The 13,577-nt window shown below is 34.9% G+C and overlaps 4 protein-coding genes across 5 annotated transcripts; 1 reads left to right on the top strand and 3 right to left on the bottom strand.

Moving 5' to 3' along the window:
- Nucleotides 1-746: 746 nt before the first annotated feature.
- LOC105829091 (probable glutamate--tRNA ligase, mitochondrial) lies at nucleotides 747-3,931 on the bottom strand. Its single transcript, XM_012667743.3, has 9 exons — nucleotides 3,268-3,931; nucleotides 2,899-3,133; nucleotides 2,483-2,678; nucleotides 2,177-2,391; nucleotides 1,886-2,108; nucleotides 1,642-1,802; nucleotides 1,379-1,542; nucleotides 1,145-1,302; nucleotides 747-1,069 (listed from the first exon to the last, which is right to left on the bottom strand). Exons 1-9 carry the CDS (start codon nucleotides 3,365-3,367, stop codon nucleotides 989-991), a joined length of 1,533 nt encoding a protein of 510 aa, XP_012523197.1. The 5' UTR covers nucleotides 3,368-3,931; the 3' UTR covers nucleotides 747-988.
- Nucleotides 3,932-4,063: 132 nt separating this feature from the next.
- Nucleotides 4,064-6,887, bottom strand: LOC105829092 (mediator of RNA polymerase II transcription subunit 19). Its single transcript, XM_012667744.3, has 4 exons — nucleotides 6,115-6,887; nucleotides 5,841-5,997; nucleotides 5,669-5,768; nucleotides 4,064-5,542 (listed from the first exon to the last, which is right to left on the bottom strand). Exons 1-4 carry the CDS (start codon nucleotides 6,299-6,301, stop codon nucleotides 5,258-5,260), a joined length of 729 nt encoding a protein of 242 aa, XP_012523198.1. The 5' UTR covers nucleotides 6,302-6,887; the 3' UTR covers nucleotides 4,064-5,257.
- A 153-nt stretch (nucleotides 6,888-7,040) lies between these two features.
- Nucleotides 7,041-8,210, top strand: LOC105829093 (39S ribosomal protein L42, mitochondrial). The gene is made up of 2 exons (XM_012667745.3): nucleotides 7,041-7,196; nucleotides 7,621-8,210. Exon 2 carries the CDS (start codon nucleotides 7,621-7,623, stop codon nucleotides 7,972-7,974), a length of 354 nt encoding a protein of 117 aa, XP_012523199.1. The 5' UTR covers nucleotides 7,041-7,196; the 3' UTR covers nucleotides 7,975-8,210.
- Nucleotides 8,211-8,579: 369 nt separating this feature from the next.
- LOC105829089 lies at nucleotides 8,580-13,564 on the bottom strand. 2 transcript variants are annotated; one of them, XM_012667740.3, is made up of 8 exons: nucleotides 13,239-13,564; nucleotides 12,771-13,109; nucleotides 12,503-12,664; nucleotides 12,199-12,428; nucleotides 10,153-12,010; nucleotides 9,989-10,087; nucleotides 9,768-9,811; nucleotides 8,580-9,689 (listed from the first exon to the last, which is right to left on the bottom strand). In XM_012667740.3, exons 2-8 carry the CDS (start codon nucleotides 12,848-12,850, stop codon nucleotides 8,839-8,841), a joined length of 3,324 nt encoding a protein of 1,107 aa, XP_012523194.1. In that variant the 5' UTR covers nucleotides 12,851-13,109; nucleotides 13,239-13,564; the 3' UTR covers nucleotides 8,580-8,838. The 2 variants fall into 2 exon arrangements, with proteins under 2 accessions (XP_012523194.1, XP_036149939.1); XM_036294046.1 differs by having other exon boundaries at nucleotides 9,129-9,296; nucleotides 9,386-9,689; nucleotides 12,771-13,564.
- Between the last annotated feature and the right edge of the window lie 13 nt (nucleotides 13,565-13,577).

Here is a 13,577-nt window from a genome sequence, read left to right as displayed (position 1 = left end):
CGATGTTGAGACTGTCGAGTGCCGTCGCGAGACGTGAGATCGTACGTATTCATGTGTAAAGCGCGGTATCGTGCCTTCGGTTTCGAGTGAAGTGTTCGCGTGTGCGTTCGCGCAAAGTATTTGCTCGAAGGGAATGATACGTTCGGTAGTATATCGCGAGTGCTAATTGAAGTGCTACTAGTCGTGCGAGCATACGAAATTCTCGAAACGAATTTGTCTCCGTTGTATCTCGGCGTGTGATTTTCATTCAAACGGTTTTTCAGCCTGCGTTTCCACGAAGTTACGTGACATCACGCCACGTTGATTTTCGTTCCGGACAAAGTTTTCGTGTGCGCGTATTCGCTTGAGAGTGTACGCAATACCTTTGGTAGAATGTCGATCGTGCCGATAATGAAACATTTACTAGTCGTCGCGCAATCAAACTCTGGGAGCGAATTGATTTATTTAACTGTTCAGTGTGTCTTGACGTGCCGTACTTTTCACATAATTTTTTCAAATGTAACGGTCGCGCCAAGTGAAATTCTCGCGCGCAGTTTACGTTTTGCTCGTGTGTGTGATATATTATCCGTCCAAAACCGGTAAAGGAACGTAGCAGTAGCAGCAGCAGCATCAGCAGCAGGAGCAGCGACAGCAATCGGTGAGTGAATTTTTATCAAATCAATAGATTGAATTTATATCATGTATATGTGGTATTGCACATTTATAGAACACGATTATGCACATTTGCATAAAACAGATTTAAAATATGAATGCATATAATTGTAAAATTTACGGGTATAAAACAGAACCAAATAAACGTAGATATAGCATAGAAGAGACCCAAAAAGTCATGCACATTACTTACGGGATTCGTAGATATTTGACTACGTAGTTCAATATGCACATTTTGTATGCTGATGAATGAAAACACTTTAAAACGACGCGATGACCGCTCTCAGATTCCTCTCTGGTATAATCAATCTGCAATTAAGCAATATGGTGTAAATTCTCAGGAAACACAGCGCTGCAGTCGCAATAATGTTCTATCTTTTCCTAAAATTTCCATCATTTCAGCAACAGGTGGTCCAACCTATTAAGCATCAATATTGATATTATATATATGCATATTTTTTTCATAATAAAAATTAATTTGTATGTTATTAACCTTTACACCACACATTACGCTTCTCAGAGTTTTCATGAAAGCAGCAAATGGAACTCCGTTCTTCTCGGCAAAATCTTTTAAATATGGTGCCATCCAATCTGTCTTATAATTATTAGCATCAATTTCGACTAATTCCGCATTCAATAATTTAATTGCATCTGAAATAACGCAATAATATAATACAGCTTTAATCAATAAAATTTCAACATTTTTTGTATAAAGAAGTTAAAAAACCTGAACACCCAGTTTGTTTAACACTTGATGTAGAAGACGGAACAATCCATAGAAATGCTAAATCTTTTTTGACGAGATCATTGAGTGTCCATATTCTGTTTTGGGCCCACTTTAATGTAGTTATTATGTGATCATCATCCAACTGTAAATTTCCATCATTTTTCCTAAAATAGAAACGGTATGATAAATTTTTTTAAGTAAGAATATTATTGATTTTATATGAATATGGAATTACTATATAGTGTGTGTGGAATTAAACATACCATTCAGGAAATGCTTCCAACACTAATTTTTTAATTCTCTCAATAAAAAATTTATGGTTCTCTTTATCTTGCAACAAGTTTGCAATTTCCAATTTGTTAAATTCCATTAATTTTTCTGGCATAAGTTTACCAGAGCTTAATTTTATTTTGTTAACATCAAACTAAAACGAAAAAAATTAAGCGTAAATTTTAATATATAAAAAAAATATTTACAAAAAAAAACTTTGTTACTAATAACAAATACCTGTTTAATTAATTCTGAATAGCTGTAAAGATTTTGGTTCTCCAGCTGTTTATGAAAACCACCACCAGCCCCTATTACATAATTCAACAATGCTAGTGGAAAAATACCTTGTTTTCTAAATGACTCAATTTTTATGTCACCTTGTCTTTTCGACAACTTTGATCCATCTGCGTTCAGTATTAGAGGCAAGTGCCCATATACAGGAGGATCCCAGCCAAACGCTCTGTAATAAATAGAATTTATAATAGTCAATAATAAGAATTTTACGTGAGAAATATTATCTTTACTCACTTATAAAGCATAATATGTTTAGGTGTAGAAACCTGCCATTCAATACCCCGTAAGACATGAGATATCTCCATAAAATGATCATCAACTACATTTGCAAAATGGTAAGTAGGGTAACCATCTGATTTTATAATAATTGGATCCCCTTCAGATTTAGTTATATCATGCAACACGTCTCCGTAAACTATATCGTGAAAGGCTTCTGGTGTAGACGATAACTGAAATATTTAACAAAAACAACTGCTGAAAATCTAAAACTATTAAATCTATTTATCAATCTATCAAATCATAAGTTTAGAAAAGACATACCTTAAATCTAATACAATAGGTTGTGTTTTTTTTTAACATTTGATTTACTTCATCCCTGGTAAAATGCCGACACCTGTTATCGTATTTAGGTACCTGTCCACATTTTATCGCTTCTTTCCTCAGCAATTCCAGCCTCTTTTCTGTACAAAAGCAATAATACGCAGATCCATTGTTCAAGAGTTTAAATACCTGTTCCCTAGAAATAATGACAGTTTTACAACACAATTTAAAAGACTGAAAAGTTATTTAGGATTTTATTTTACTTTTGCAGTAAGCAAAACATTAGTGGTAGCCAATAGTTTGCTGATATAAAATCGAACAGACACTGCTACTTTGTAACAATATAAACGTTTTTTTTTTAAAGTTATCTGTTTTCGATTAACTTGCCTAACTGGATTAGCACCCAAGATACATACTTGTACAATTCAAGTCTTGATGATTGCACATAAGGGCCAACGGGGCCACCTCTGGTAGGATTTTCGTCGGATATAATTCCTGCCCACAGCAAATCATCCTGAAGTTTTTCTATCGCCCCAGGCACCGTCCTTGTCCGATCGGTGTCCTCGATCCTCAAAATAAATGTGCCATTGTTGCTACGTGCGAATAAATAATTGTATACAGCTGTACGCAATCCTCCCAAGTGTAAGTCACCTGAAACGATGCAACTGAATTAGAAATTGTCGTTCTAGGATAACCTGGTATCCGAATTGGTGCCGGTGTTCTTGCGATAATAAAATCAAGTCTGAGACGAGAAATAAGACATAAACGAGAGTAACGATCGTTACCAGTGGGGCTGGGCGCGAATCTAACCCTCACGTGATACTTTTTGAAGAACCGCCTCTGCAACAGCTGGAGACTCGTCGCGCGAAGTATGCCACGCTGCATCTTGCAATAATCCCATCAACAACAAGCGTTGCAGGCAAGGTCGTGCATACCACACAGCATAAGCATAACGCGGACAACGCAATCCGAACCTCACTCCTACGTTCCGGCCGGTTTTGAATCGCGCACGCGATTGGAACAATTTGGAACAATATATCGTCCATTCTTTATCCGCAAAAAATAAAGAAATTTTATGAAAAAATTACATATAACTGTATAATATACATATAAATACATGGTATTTCATGTAACCATATTATTTTATAGAACATCTCTACTATTTTTAATGATACGAAAACCTACCAGAGGAAAAACTGTTTCAAAGGGGCAAATATTACGATATGCACATTATTTTTCATACTTATTATTTTACTGGATTTCAAGATTAACATTTTTTTAATAAGATAATATTTTCATTAACATAGTAATACAGTTCATAAAAAACAAATTTAATCATATAGAGTACATTGATTTTGATAATCTTGAACATAAAAAATCACATTTAAATATATCTTATTTGGAAAATGTTCTTTAGTTACGGTCTCTACATACATAGTAACTTAATCGATTTTCCAAAAACGGGACAAAGTATGAGCAACAGTTTTCGACTGTATTCAAACTTATTATGTTCGTCTAAATGTGTTGTGTAAGGGAAAACAAAGGAAGACAATTAGGATGAGAAATAACAAGGCATCCAACTGCTGTTATGAAATCAATCACTTTAATTCTGTATTTCCTTCCGCGCTATAAATATTTTAAATCTAGATTCTCTCCGATATATTTCTCTTCTTTTTCTCTCCGCTAAATCCATTACGTGAAGCTTAAAGCATGTGGACTGTAAACTTATAAACTTCGAGCACTTTGCATACAGAACAGCAGCGAGTTCAACGAGTGTCTGTCTCTTTACACAGTCTTTCGTTAATCTGTTACGTTTATTTACATCCTAATTTCGTATAACGACGAAATTACAATTATTATATATAACGCAACGCCGCATAGGCAATCGGCAGATTTATAGGAACGACGTATCCTACACACGATTGTTATATTACACACGGTTATATTTTACACGCTCCCCCTTTACCGTGTACAGGTAACTTTCGAATACGCAAGTAAAAAAAAGATGCTTAAGAAAACATAACATGCATATAAAGATACTGCGCGATTTTAAGTAAAAGTCATATAAATTAAAAAATGTAACGATTAAATTTTGCCTATTACTGCAAAACTTTCAAAAGTAAAGCAGAATTTCAAATTAATCAGTGCCATTATAGCGTCGAGATTTTATGAGACATAAACCAGTTTGCTTAAAGACACTTCACTACTGGAACGCATGTAATTATAATGTTCGCGTCTGGCGTGCGAAATAACGAAGATTGAGCAAACAATTTTGTAAGGCGTAAAGCTTTTTATAAATCTACATGGGCTTTAAAAAGACCTGTACACAATCCTCTTAATAAAAAGGGGATTACATTACTTTATAATATGATGTATATATAATACATAATTTGCACATAGAGTTCGTCGTATTATCTAATGTTGAAAAAATTTTATATATGCAAATTATTTATTATGCATATATATAAATTAGGACTGTAAATATGGTTGAAATATTCGGTAACAATTAGATTAATTAATTCACTAAATTATTCAATTTCTCAAATTAGAAATAACCAGAAAATTGTCTGAATTCGCGAATATCAAATTTTCTTATTTGTGCAAACATAACAAAAAAGGATTAATCCAAATATAATTATATTACTCGTACCTTTACAGCTTTAGCGCAAAGAAATATACAACGCGCGTGTATGTATATTTTAAATCGTATAAACATATCGCTTTTAGATTTTAAAATCAAAAATTTGGCATAAATTGAAAAGGACAAATTAGAGATCACGAATTGGAATGCTGGGATGGCGTGAGGCTGCCGGTATGCTCGGGGCTGTGCTTCTGCTTTTTCCTCTTCTTCTCCTTCTTTCGCTTTTTCCTAGCCTCCTTTTCCTCATCGTGTCTTTTCTGCTTCTTATGTTTCTTTTCATGCGTATCGGAACCGCCCACGTCCGTCGTCGCGGTCTCCTGTCCACTGAGCACTTCCCCAGGCTTGTGCTTGTGTTTCTTATGCTTATTTTTGTGCTTTCTTTGAGGTGCTTGATTTATATATCTATACTGCTCTGGCAGCTGCAAAGTTACATTATGCAATTTAGCAATTTGCAATATAGACAGACACACACACACACACACATTATTTTACAAAAATGTATTGATAATAACTATAGTTTAATTTATAGTAATAAAATTACTTACTGGGCCAGGATGTAATCGAAAACCAGCAAGCTGTACACTCGTTAAAGGCAATAGTTCCTTACCACCTATGGGAGGTTTCTCAATTACTGATCTTAATGAGCTTAAAAAGAGAAAAAATGAAACATGAAATAAGAACCAATTTAAATGTTTCAACTTGCAAAACTTAAATTACCTATTGTCCAAATGTCCAGGTCTGTCTATAATACCAGGCAAGTTTGGCAAGAAAGACGACAGCTGCTCTTTGAGCTTTTTACCACTAAACTTGCTATAGGAGTGCTCCAGGCCATAATAAGCCATTAAATTTGTTGCTCCCGTAAGTTCACTTTCCCCTGGAAAAAACAGCACGTTTATTTATATATATTTTCAAGTTTTCTTAAATTCTTTCAAAATTAATTATACATTGTTTATGAAAAAAATTAAGTATAAACTATTTCTTTTTCTATTACCTGGGGGTTCCTTCATCAGATAGAATGGTCCACTGTGGACAATGGAAGGATTCTTCCCAAGGGAAATGGTAGTCTTCAGCGTTCCTGTGGAGTCCTGACGAGATACGACTGGAGACCGTGCTCCCCTCGGTGAGGACTTCGGCGAATACTGCTCTACTTTACTGCGAAACTGATCGCCCATCATCATCCTGTCACTTCAGTTTATATATCGCACCAAAAGTAATAAAGGACCACCTCTTTTCTACAAGAAGTATCGAAAAAGAGAACAAGACAATTGTTCAAGATGTAGTCACCGCGTGGATGCTCGTCAAACAAACTCGACAAAACCTCCAGATTCGATGGATGGGAACTTTTGGTACGATTAAAAACCAGACAAGGTTTAGTGCAGTTTCATCTACAGTTCTCGAAACGTTGTGACGCTATCGTATGCGACGTTAATCGCTGAACAGAGAGGTGATTAGGTACGCTCACGAGAAAATTAGATCGCGTCGTCGAAGCTCGTTTGGGAAGCTGGGTGCATCGACAGTCCGAAATCCTCCGCCACGACTTCCTTGTCACACACCGGTCTCTCTTATAACATCCCACTGTGCCGCGAGAACCAAGTACGTCCGATTCATCGCTACCATGCTTTCTTGCTATCACTCAGCCAACCGATTATGCTCCTCTAACGCGAAACGATCTGCTAATCCAGTCTGCTCAATGCAACAAACTTTCGCACATAGCTGTTCGCTGCTGTTGCGCACCGCGTTCTCCATTAGTCCGTCTGTCCACTCTCTATTCTCGTCTCACGTCACAACTTGTCCCTCCACCGTGGATGAAGACAATGAAGACTCGCCGAGTCCTCAAATAACCATGCACGGAGTCCGATGAGTGCCGCCACGGTGTGGAAGCAAACGGTAACAAAAAATAGGTCCAAGATAGGGCCGCTCCGGCGCTCCCCATGGGCTCGGAAAACGGAATCGGAACGAGCCACGGATCGTAACGGAATTCAACAAGGAGGTTAAGATCTAACGTTCAAATTGAATTTTTCTCGAAGAATCTATGAAGATACGTATTGAAACGCAAAACTAAAACAGCGCGAGGTATAAATGAATTGCAAACTGTTGCTTGTAAAGTGACTGAATATTATTGTGAAAGAACTTTATATTACGCGATTGACACTCCATACATACGTTAAGTCGTAACACTTCTGAGAGTTAATTTTCATTGCTTTTTAAAATATGAAAGAATTTATTACTAATTCTTATATATACTTAAGATATATACTCTGTAGAAAGCATTTGTATAGTTGTTTATTTAAAAAAATCTAATGCTAGAAATATACGTTTTAGAAAGGTTAAAGGTTAAAGTGAGAGACACTTAATAATTCATTTATATGTTGTAATTATAATTACAGTGGCCTTGATGGAAAGAAAAAAAATTGTACGAATCGTATGTACAGTGTTAATCGTATGTAAACAATTTACCATTAAAGTACAAGTTGATTTAATGTTTTTGTCATGGCAGATGAATCCTCTATTGCGCACTATCCGAGCGTGCGTTCGCTCCGCGAAATACGCCAGGTACAGTACCTTACCATCGGAAGCGGTGATATTTACGGAGGACGATCGTATTGTTGTTTGCTGGCATCCAGAGAAACCATTCCCATACGAGTGTTCTCTACCTCTGCCCGAGGAGAAGCCTGATACATCCGTGCTATGTATCGGGGACAAGGACGTCGCGGACGTTTTCAGGAAAAAGAAGCCGTACCAGGTTGTAGAGGAACTGGCAAAGATCACGTACACCACCAAGCATAGATGGTATCCCAGGAGTAGAGACAAAAAAGCAAAAGACACAGAACCTGATAGACCATACTTGTAATATTCAAGAGGAATTCAAAAGATTTCTTGGCAAAAAAATGCTGGTTTAATTTACTTTACACATATAGTTATATTTTATGAAACATATTAATAAATGTACAAAATTGTTATATTTGACTGTATAAATTAATTGCTTATGTACTTAGTGTGTCCATTTCTCTTAAGAATTTGAGTACCATAATTCTACATTCATATGTTACTAATTAAAAAAATATAAGATCAATAATTTATTAGTCATTACATTGTTATAGTATATGATTTTATTGTGATGTTTTTTTTCTCTAAGCCTAATTTTCTCTTTCTTAGGTTAAAATGAGCTTTTTTAAAAATAGTTTCCTTTAAAAATATTTTACATATATGTTTATAAAATCAAATTGCACATAATTAGATATTCTGTGAATTTTTAATTCATTTAGGCATAAACGCTATTATTATAATTTTATAATCTGCATATAAAAAAATCAATATACAATATATCAATATACAATATACAGATATAATTCCACATTTGTATGTAAAAATAAAAATTAAATTAAATAAACATAATATGAATAGTTTATCAGTCGTCACATGATTATTATACATGATTTATGGTGTAATTTTCTCTTTTTTTAACTCGGAGCAATAACCATTTTTTGATACAAGAATTTTCTTCTTTCTCATAAAAATATTTTACATATATATTTTGTCAAATTGCACACAATTATATATTCTGCAAACTTTTGATTAATTTAGGTAGAAACGCTTTCGTTACATTTTATCTACACATCAAAAAATTAATGTACAATATATTTATATCTACATAGATAAAATCTGACACAATACAAAAACCGATTAGTTATATTATAATCTTACTTTGCTTGTATTACAAATGATTAGGGAAAAGCTGACTCTCTCCCTCTTGCATAAAAATTTGTAAAGCTTTATATAGTAGATATCTACCAAATTTCTGCTTTTGTTGCACGCTCCATGTTGCTGTGATGCCATAGTATTCCCCACCTTTGGAGTTTCCCAGATGTTCCTTCCCTATTGCATCTATCATGGCAGCCTCTCTTGTATAAGCTTCTACTGGAATAACATTTTGAAAGACATGCAAACAGATCACCCCATGATCATTGTTCCACACATCAAGAATGCGATTAATTTTTTTATTAGTACTGGTTGAATCGCCCACCCATATCTTGAAAGCATCGTAGAGATGGGCGAAAGGTCTGGAACGTTTGCCCTTACCAATATAAAATATAGCGTTAAGAAAGATTGACCAGATTTCTGATTCTGTAAGGCGAACACTGCGATTTGGCAGATCCTGCGTTATACGTGGATCTAATAACAGATAGGTGAAAGATGTTTTTGATGTGCCTTCGCGCCATCTCCGAGATGGATTTGGTGATGCAAATTCTTGAAATACTTGCTTCTCCAGACTTTTATAGGTATCCAGATGATTTAACCAATCTCCAAACTCTAAATGAGGTTTAATTTTGTTGCTTAACCCTGAGATCTGATTTCTTGAAGTATTCTGCAGACTTAACATGAATGAGGCAGAATTAGCACTCTTGATATTTCTTAAACGCAAAAGACGTTTTTGATAAAGTTGTCTAGTTGTATTAGTGATTGGTCCAGGTTGATCACCAAGCTGCTTGAGCTCTCGTCTAAGAGTAACATCATCGATAAATAGTATTTTTTCTGGTAAATTTTGAGAAGATGTGCTTGAGATGCCTAAATAAATCATTTTTTTATTCTATCAATATAATAATTCTAGAATCAATAATAACAAAGGAATTACTTCTAGCTTACCAGACATTTTGCTTCTGACATCACATTCACTTCTACTGGAAGTACTAAAACATTGATAAAAAGTTTGATTAAGTTATTTAAGATTAAGTTTCGATAAGATTAACTTCTTGATAAACTTGACTTCCCTTTGTTGAAACAAAGAGGTGCCATATATCTCAATGATTTTTAACTTAATATAGATTATAAGATAAAAATAAAAAATCAATTATATATAAACTCACCTAAATGGTGTAACACAAAGTCGCCGTTCTAATAAAACTACACCTTCTTCTGCATCTTCGTACTTATATTCTTGAGCACTGACGTATGAGAGCAAAGATCTACAATTTACAAAATTTAAATAAACGTTCTTTCGAACGATATTACAATGTTAAGATATACTCACGAATTATTTTCAGCTTTATACATGTCTAAGTCTTTTGTTTTCAGCAAACTTTCTGCATTCTTAAAATCGGTACTTCTTGAGGAATATGATTTTTCAGAATCCAATAAATAAATTTGTTTTTTACATCGTAAATTTGCAGCAGACAGTGAATCACTTGTAAGAGATTTATGTAACGGAGATACGTGAAATCTATCGCTGCACCAATTTTTTGCATGTAAATTACAAGTCTTACTTATATTCATATTTAAATCTTCATTCAACAATTTCTTAGTATCACAATCAACACAATCTACAAAATTTTCCTTTTGTAATGATTCAGATTCAGTTGTATGTGTTGATTTTATATTATTGTCTAGTGATTTTTTCAGTGCTTTATCAACAGTAAATATATTTTTTCTGACCGTTATAAATTCAGTGTTTATTTCGTTATTTTCAGATTTCATATATTTCTTATTAATGCCAAAATTATTAACAAATTCATTTTCTTTCTCAATTCCATTAAAACTGCTTATATTTACGTCCAAAAGATTTACATTACTATTGTCTGTTACATCATTTTCATCATATCCTCCATCCAACTTTATTGCCAAATGGTTGTTACATTGATTTTGTCGTTTCATCTTTGAAGATTTTTTAAAATTTGATGATGAAAATTCGCTACTTGTGTCCAGAAGATTATAGCGATTTGTTTCTTCAACTGTTTCGAAAAAGATTGTTTTATCCAGATCCACTGGTTTTAATTTATTACTGGAAGTAAATTCGTCAGACGTGATATCACTTTCGTACCGATAAGGATCAAATCTTTTTCTGCTGGAGTGAAACTTGTATATCGATTGTTTTCTCCTTCTTCTTGGTGTCGATTGAGCGACATGTTTTTTGTGCCAATTGAATTCAGGGCATTGCGTTTGAATTTTATATTTAGGAGATCTCTTGAATATTTTTAGAGAACAATCAACCACACGTGATGTCTTTGTTGGATTTTTTCTTCTTATGCAAACTGGGGTAAAATTAGGTGATTTGCTAACAATAGAATTATTGCAACAAATATGCGATGGTGTCAATGGAGTCTTGGAAGCATGTCTTCTGTTTGTATGACTAGGTGTATTGAAGTTCGGTGACATGCTAATGATAGAATTATCAAGAATATGAGTTGGTGTTAAAGAAATTTTGTCAAAGATATCTCTACAATTTTTCTTGGAGGCGCTTTGTGTGTTATACTTTGAGTATTGTCTTCTCATATTTGGAGTTTTAAACTTTAAGATCTCTTTATTGGAATAGTTCTTTACTTTACACGAGGAATATCTTGATTTGTTATGATATTTATATTTATGACGTGCATTTGTATTTCTCATCAAACAGAACGACGTGTCAGAATTACTTGTCGCAATGCTACTCTCCTCTTTGTTTCGTTTGTAATTGTGTAACGTCTCGTTAATAGTGCAATTACTTGTTAACGACGACGAGAGATGATTAATGATTTGACTGACGAGGCACTTTTCCTTTTGCATGACATCGGAAAGATGTAAATTCGCAAAATCAAAATCGAGATCAACGAATGAGTAATTCGGCAATTCATTCTTATAGGTTCGCAAAAGATTACTCTGTACTCGACCGGTCGGCATATGATCAATTCCTGGAGGACATCCGTCTAAATTATTTGATAGTTTGTACTTGGTTTCAATAATAGCATGTACATCTGACATATGCCCTGAATGTACGATCATCGAGGAAGAGTTTGGCTTGTAATTGGAAGAATCGGTAAGTGTATTTCTTTCCGTCGTGTCATCCACATTTAACATTGTATCTTTCGACGCAACATACTCTGCAATCACGTCCCCATTGATAATTAAAACTTTATCTGTAATATCAAAGGGTAAAAATAATAATAGTCTGTGTTTGCACAGAATATAGCAATCATATAACTTTTCTCTAGGAGTTGAAAAATGAAAATTTTTACCATTAAAGTTAAAAAGAAACTTTTTACTCTTCACATTCCTACTCCAAGAGAAAAGTCACATATCAGTTTCTCAGATAATAAAAACTTACCAAGTATCATATTATACTTTGGTGTATTATCCTCATTTGGAGTATTCTCACAGTAATTTGCGAGCAATGTCACAGCTTTAAAATACTTGCCCTCAAAGGCGTAGTGAAATGGACTACGTCCGTCATTGTCTAGGCATAACGGATCACCGCCATTAGCCAGAAGCAGCTGCAATATGTTTATTCTGCCCCAAGCTGCCGCTACGTGAACCGGAGTCATTCCATCATTCGATCTGAAAACATAACGTACTCGATGCACTTGTGTTTGAACAAATACGAGGTGTCATTAGAATTATAGACATCGTACCTCACGTTAGGATTGCCACCGTGACGTAGGAACAGTTTGGTCACCTCTTCCGCGAATTCTTCTGAATCATTGCCGATAACCAAGTGAAATGGAGTAACTCCGTGCGTCGGAATTAAAACATTAGGATCCGCGTCTTTGTTTAGCAGAAGGGTTGCCACTTGCCTGCATGAAAAAGGATTTACATGTCAAATTAATGTGACTTCTTTTTTTAAATATTCTCTTGAGAAATTGATCGGAGATTTATATCTTTGTTATGGCAATTATCCACCTTATGTTATTGTCCTCGAGTCCATCACAGAGGGATGAAGCCAAGAATAGGCCGCCTTTTGTTTTCGGAGTCGACAACATTCTCCCGTCTTCCCTCCGTTCGAATTGCGTCTAATTACATATAATAACATCCGCCGATGTGCGATCTTCCTACATGCGGCAACACTTCTCAGGTACGACAGTCCTTATGCATATTCCATTGCAAAGTGCATAAGTGAGCAAAGTGTATATTAATAATTATTAATCACAATCGACACTCATTCCGTTGTTTCCGAGCCGCTCCGACAAATCGAGATTCAAACTTTCGTAACAAAAATATTGACGGTAAATTTGGAGAGGGCTGTAAATACAGGGTGTTGCAGGTTCGTTGTGTACTCCTCGCACGGTAATGTTCGTTGTATCGGAAGCGTGATTGGTTAATCGTTTAAGAAGTTTCCAATAGACTTTATTATATTGAAGTAAGCCTTACCTTTAGCTAGTCTCTGCTTTAAACGTTTTTCATTTTGAAGTAGCTTTGACATTGTAGTGTTGGAGTTTTTGTATCGAAATTCTCTCATTATCAGAAGCCGCTGTCACTTGAGGTTTGGGACACCCTGTAGAATTCGTTGGACAATTCGTACCAATGCAGACTGGACTTTACAAACTACATCAACTATGTACTCCGTGTTGGAGTTATTATTTTAACTCAATGTTACAGCTAGGTGTCGCTTCAATCGTTGCGCTCTTCGTACAAAATTTCAGGATACCTATTTTAAAATTTTTGTGTCTCGTTTTCAAATAATGTTCCTAATAAACTTTAGAGGTACAA

Source organism: Monomorium pharaonis, chromosome 11 (genome assembly GCF_013373865.1).
Source record: "Monomorium pharaonis isolate MP-MQ-018 chromosome 11, ASM1337386v2, whole genome shotgun sequence".
NCBI classification, from domain to species: domain Eukaryota; kingdom Metazoa; phylum Arthropoda; class Insecta; order Hymenoptera; family Formicidae; genus Monomorium; species Monomorium pharaonis.
Note: the sequence above shows the minus strand (reverse complement) of the source record. Positions and strands in the feature narration are given on the sequence as shown.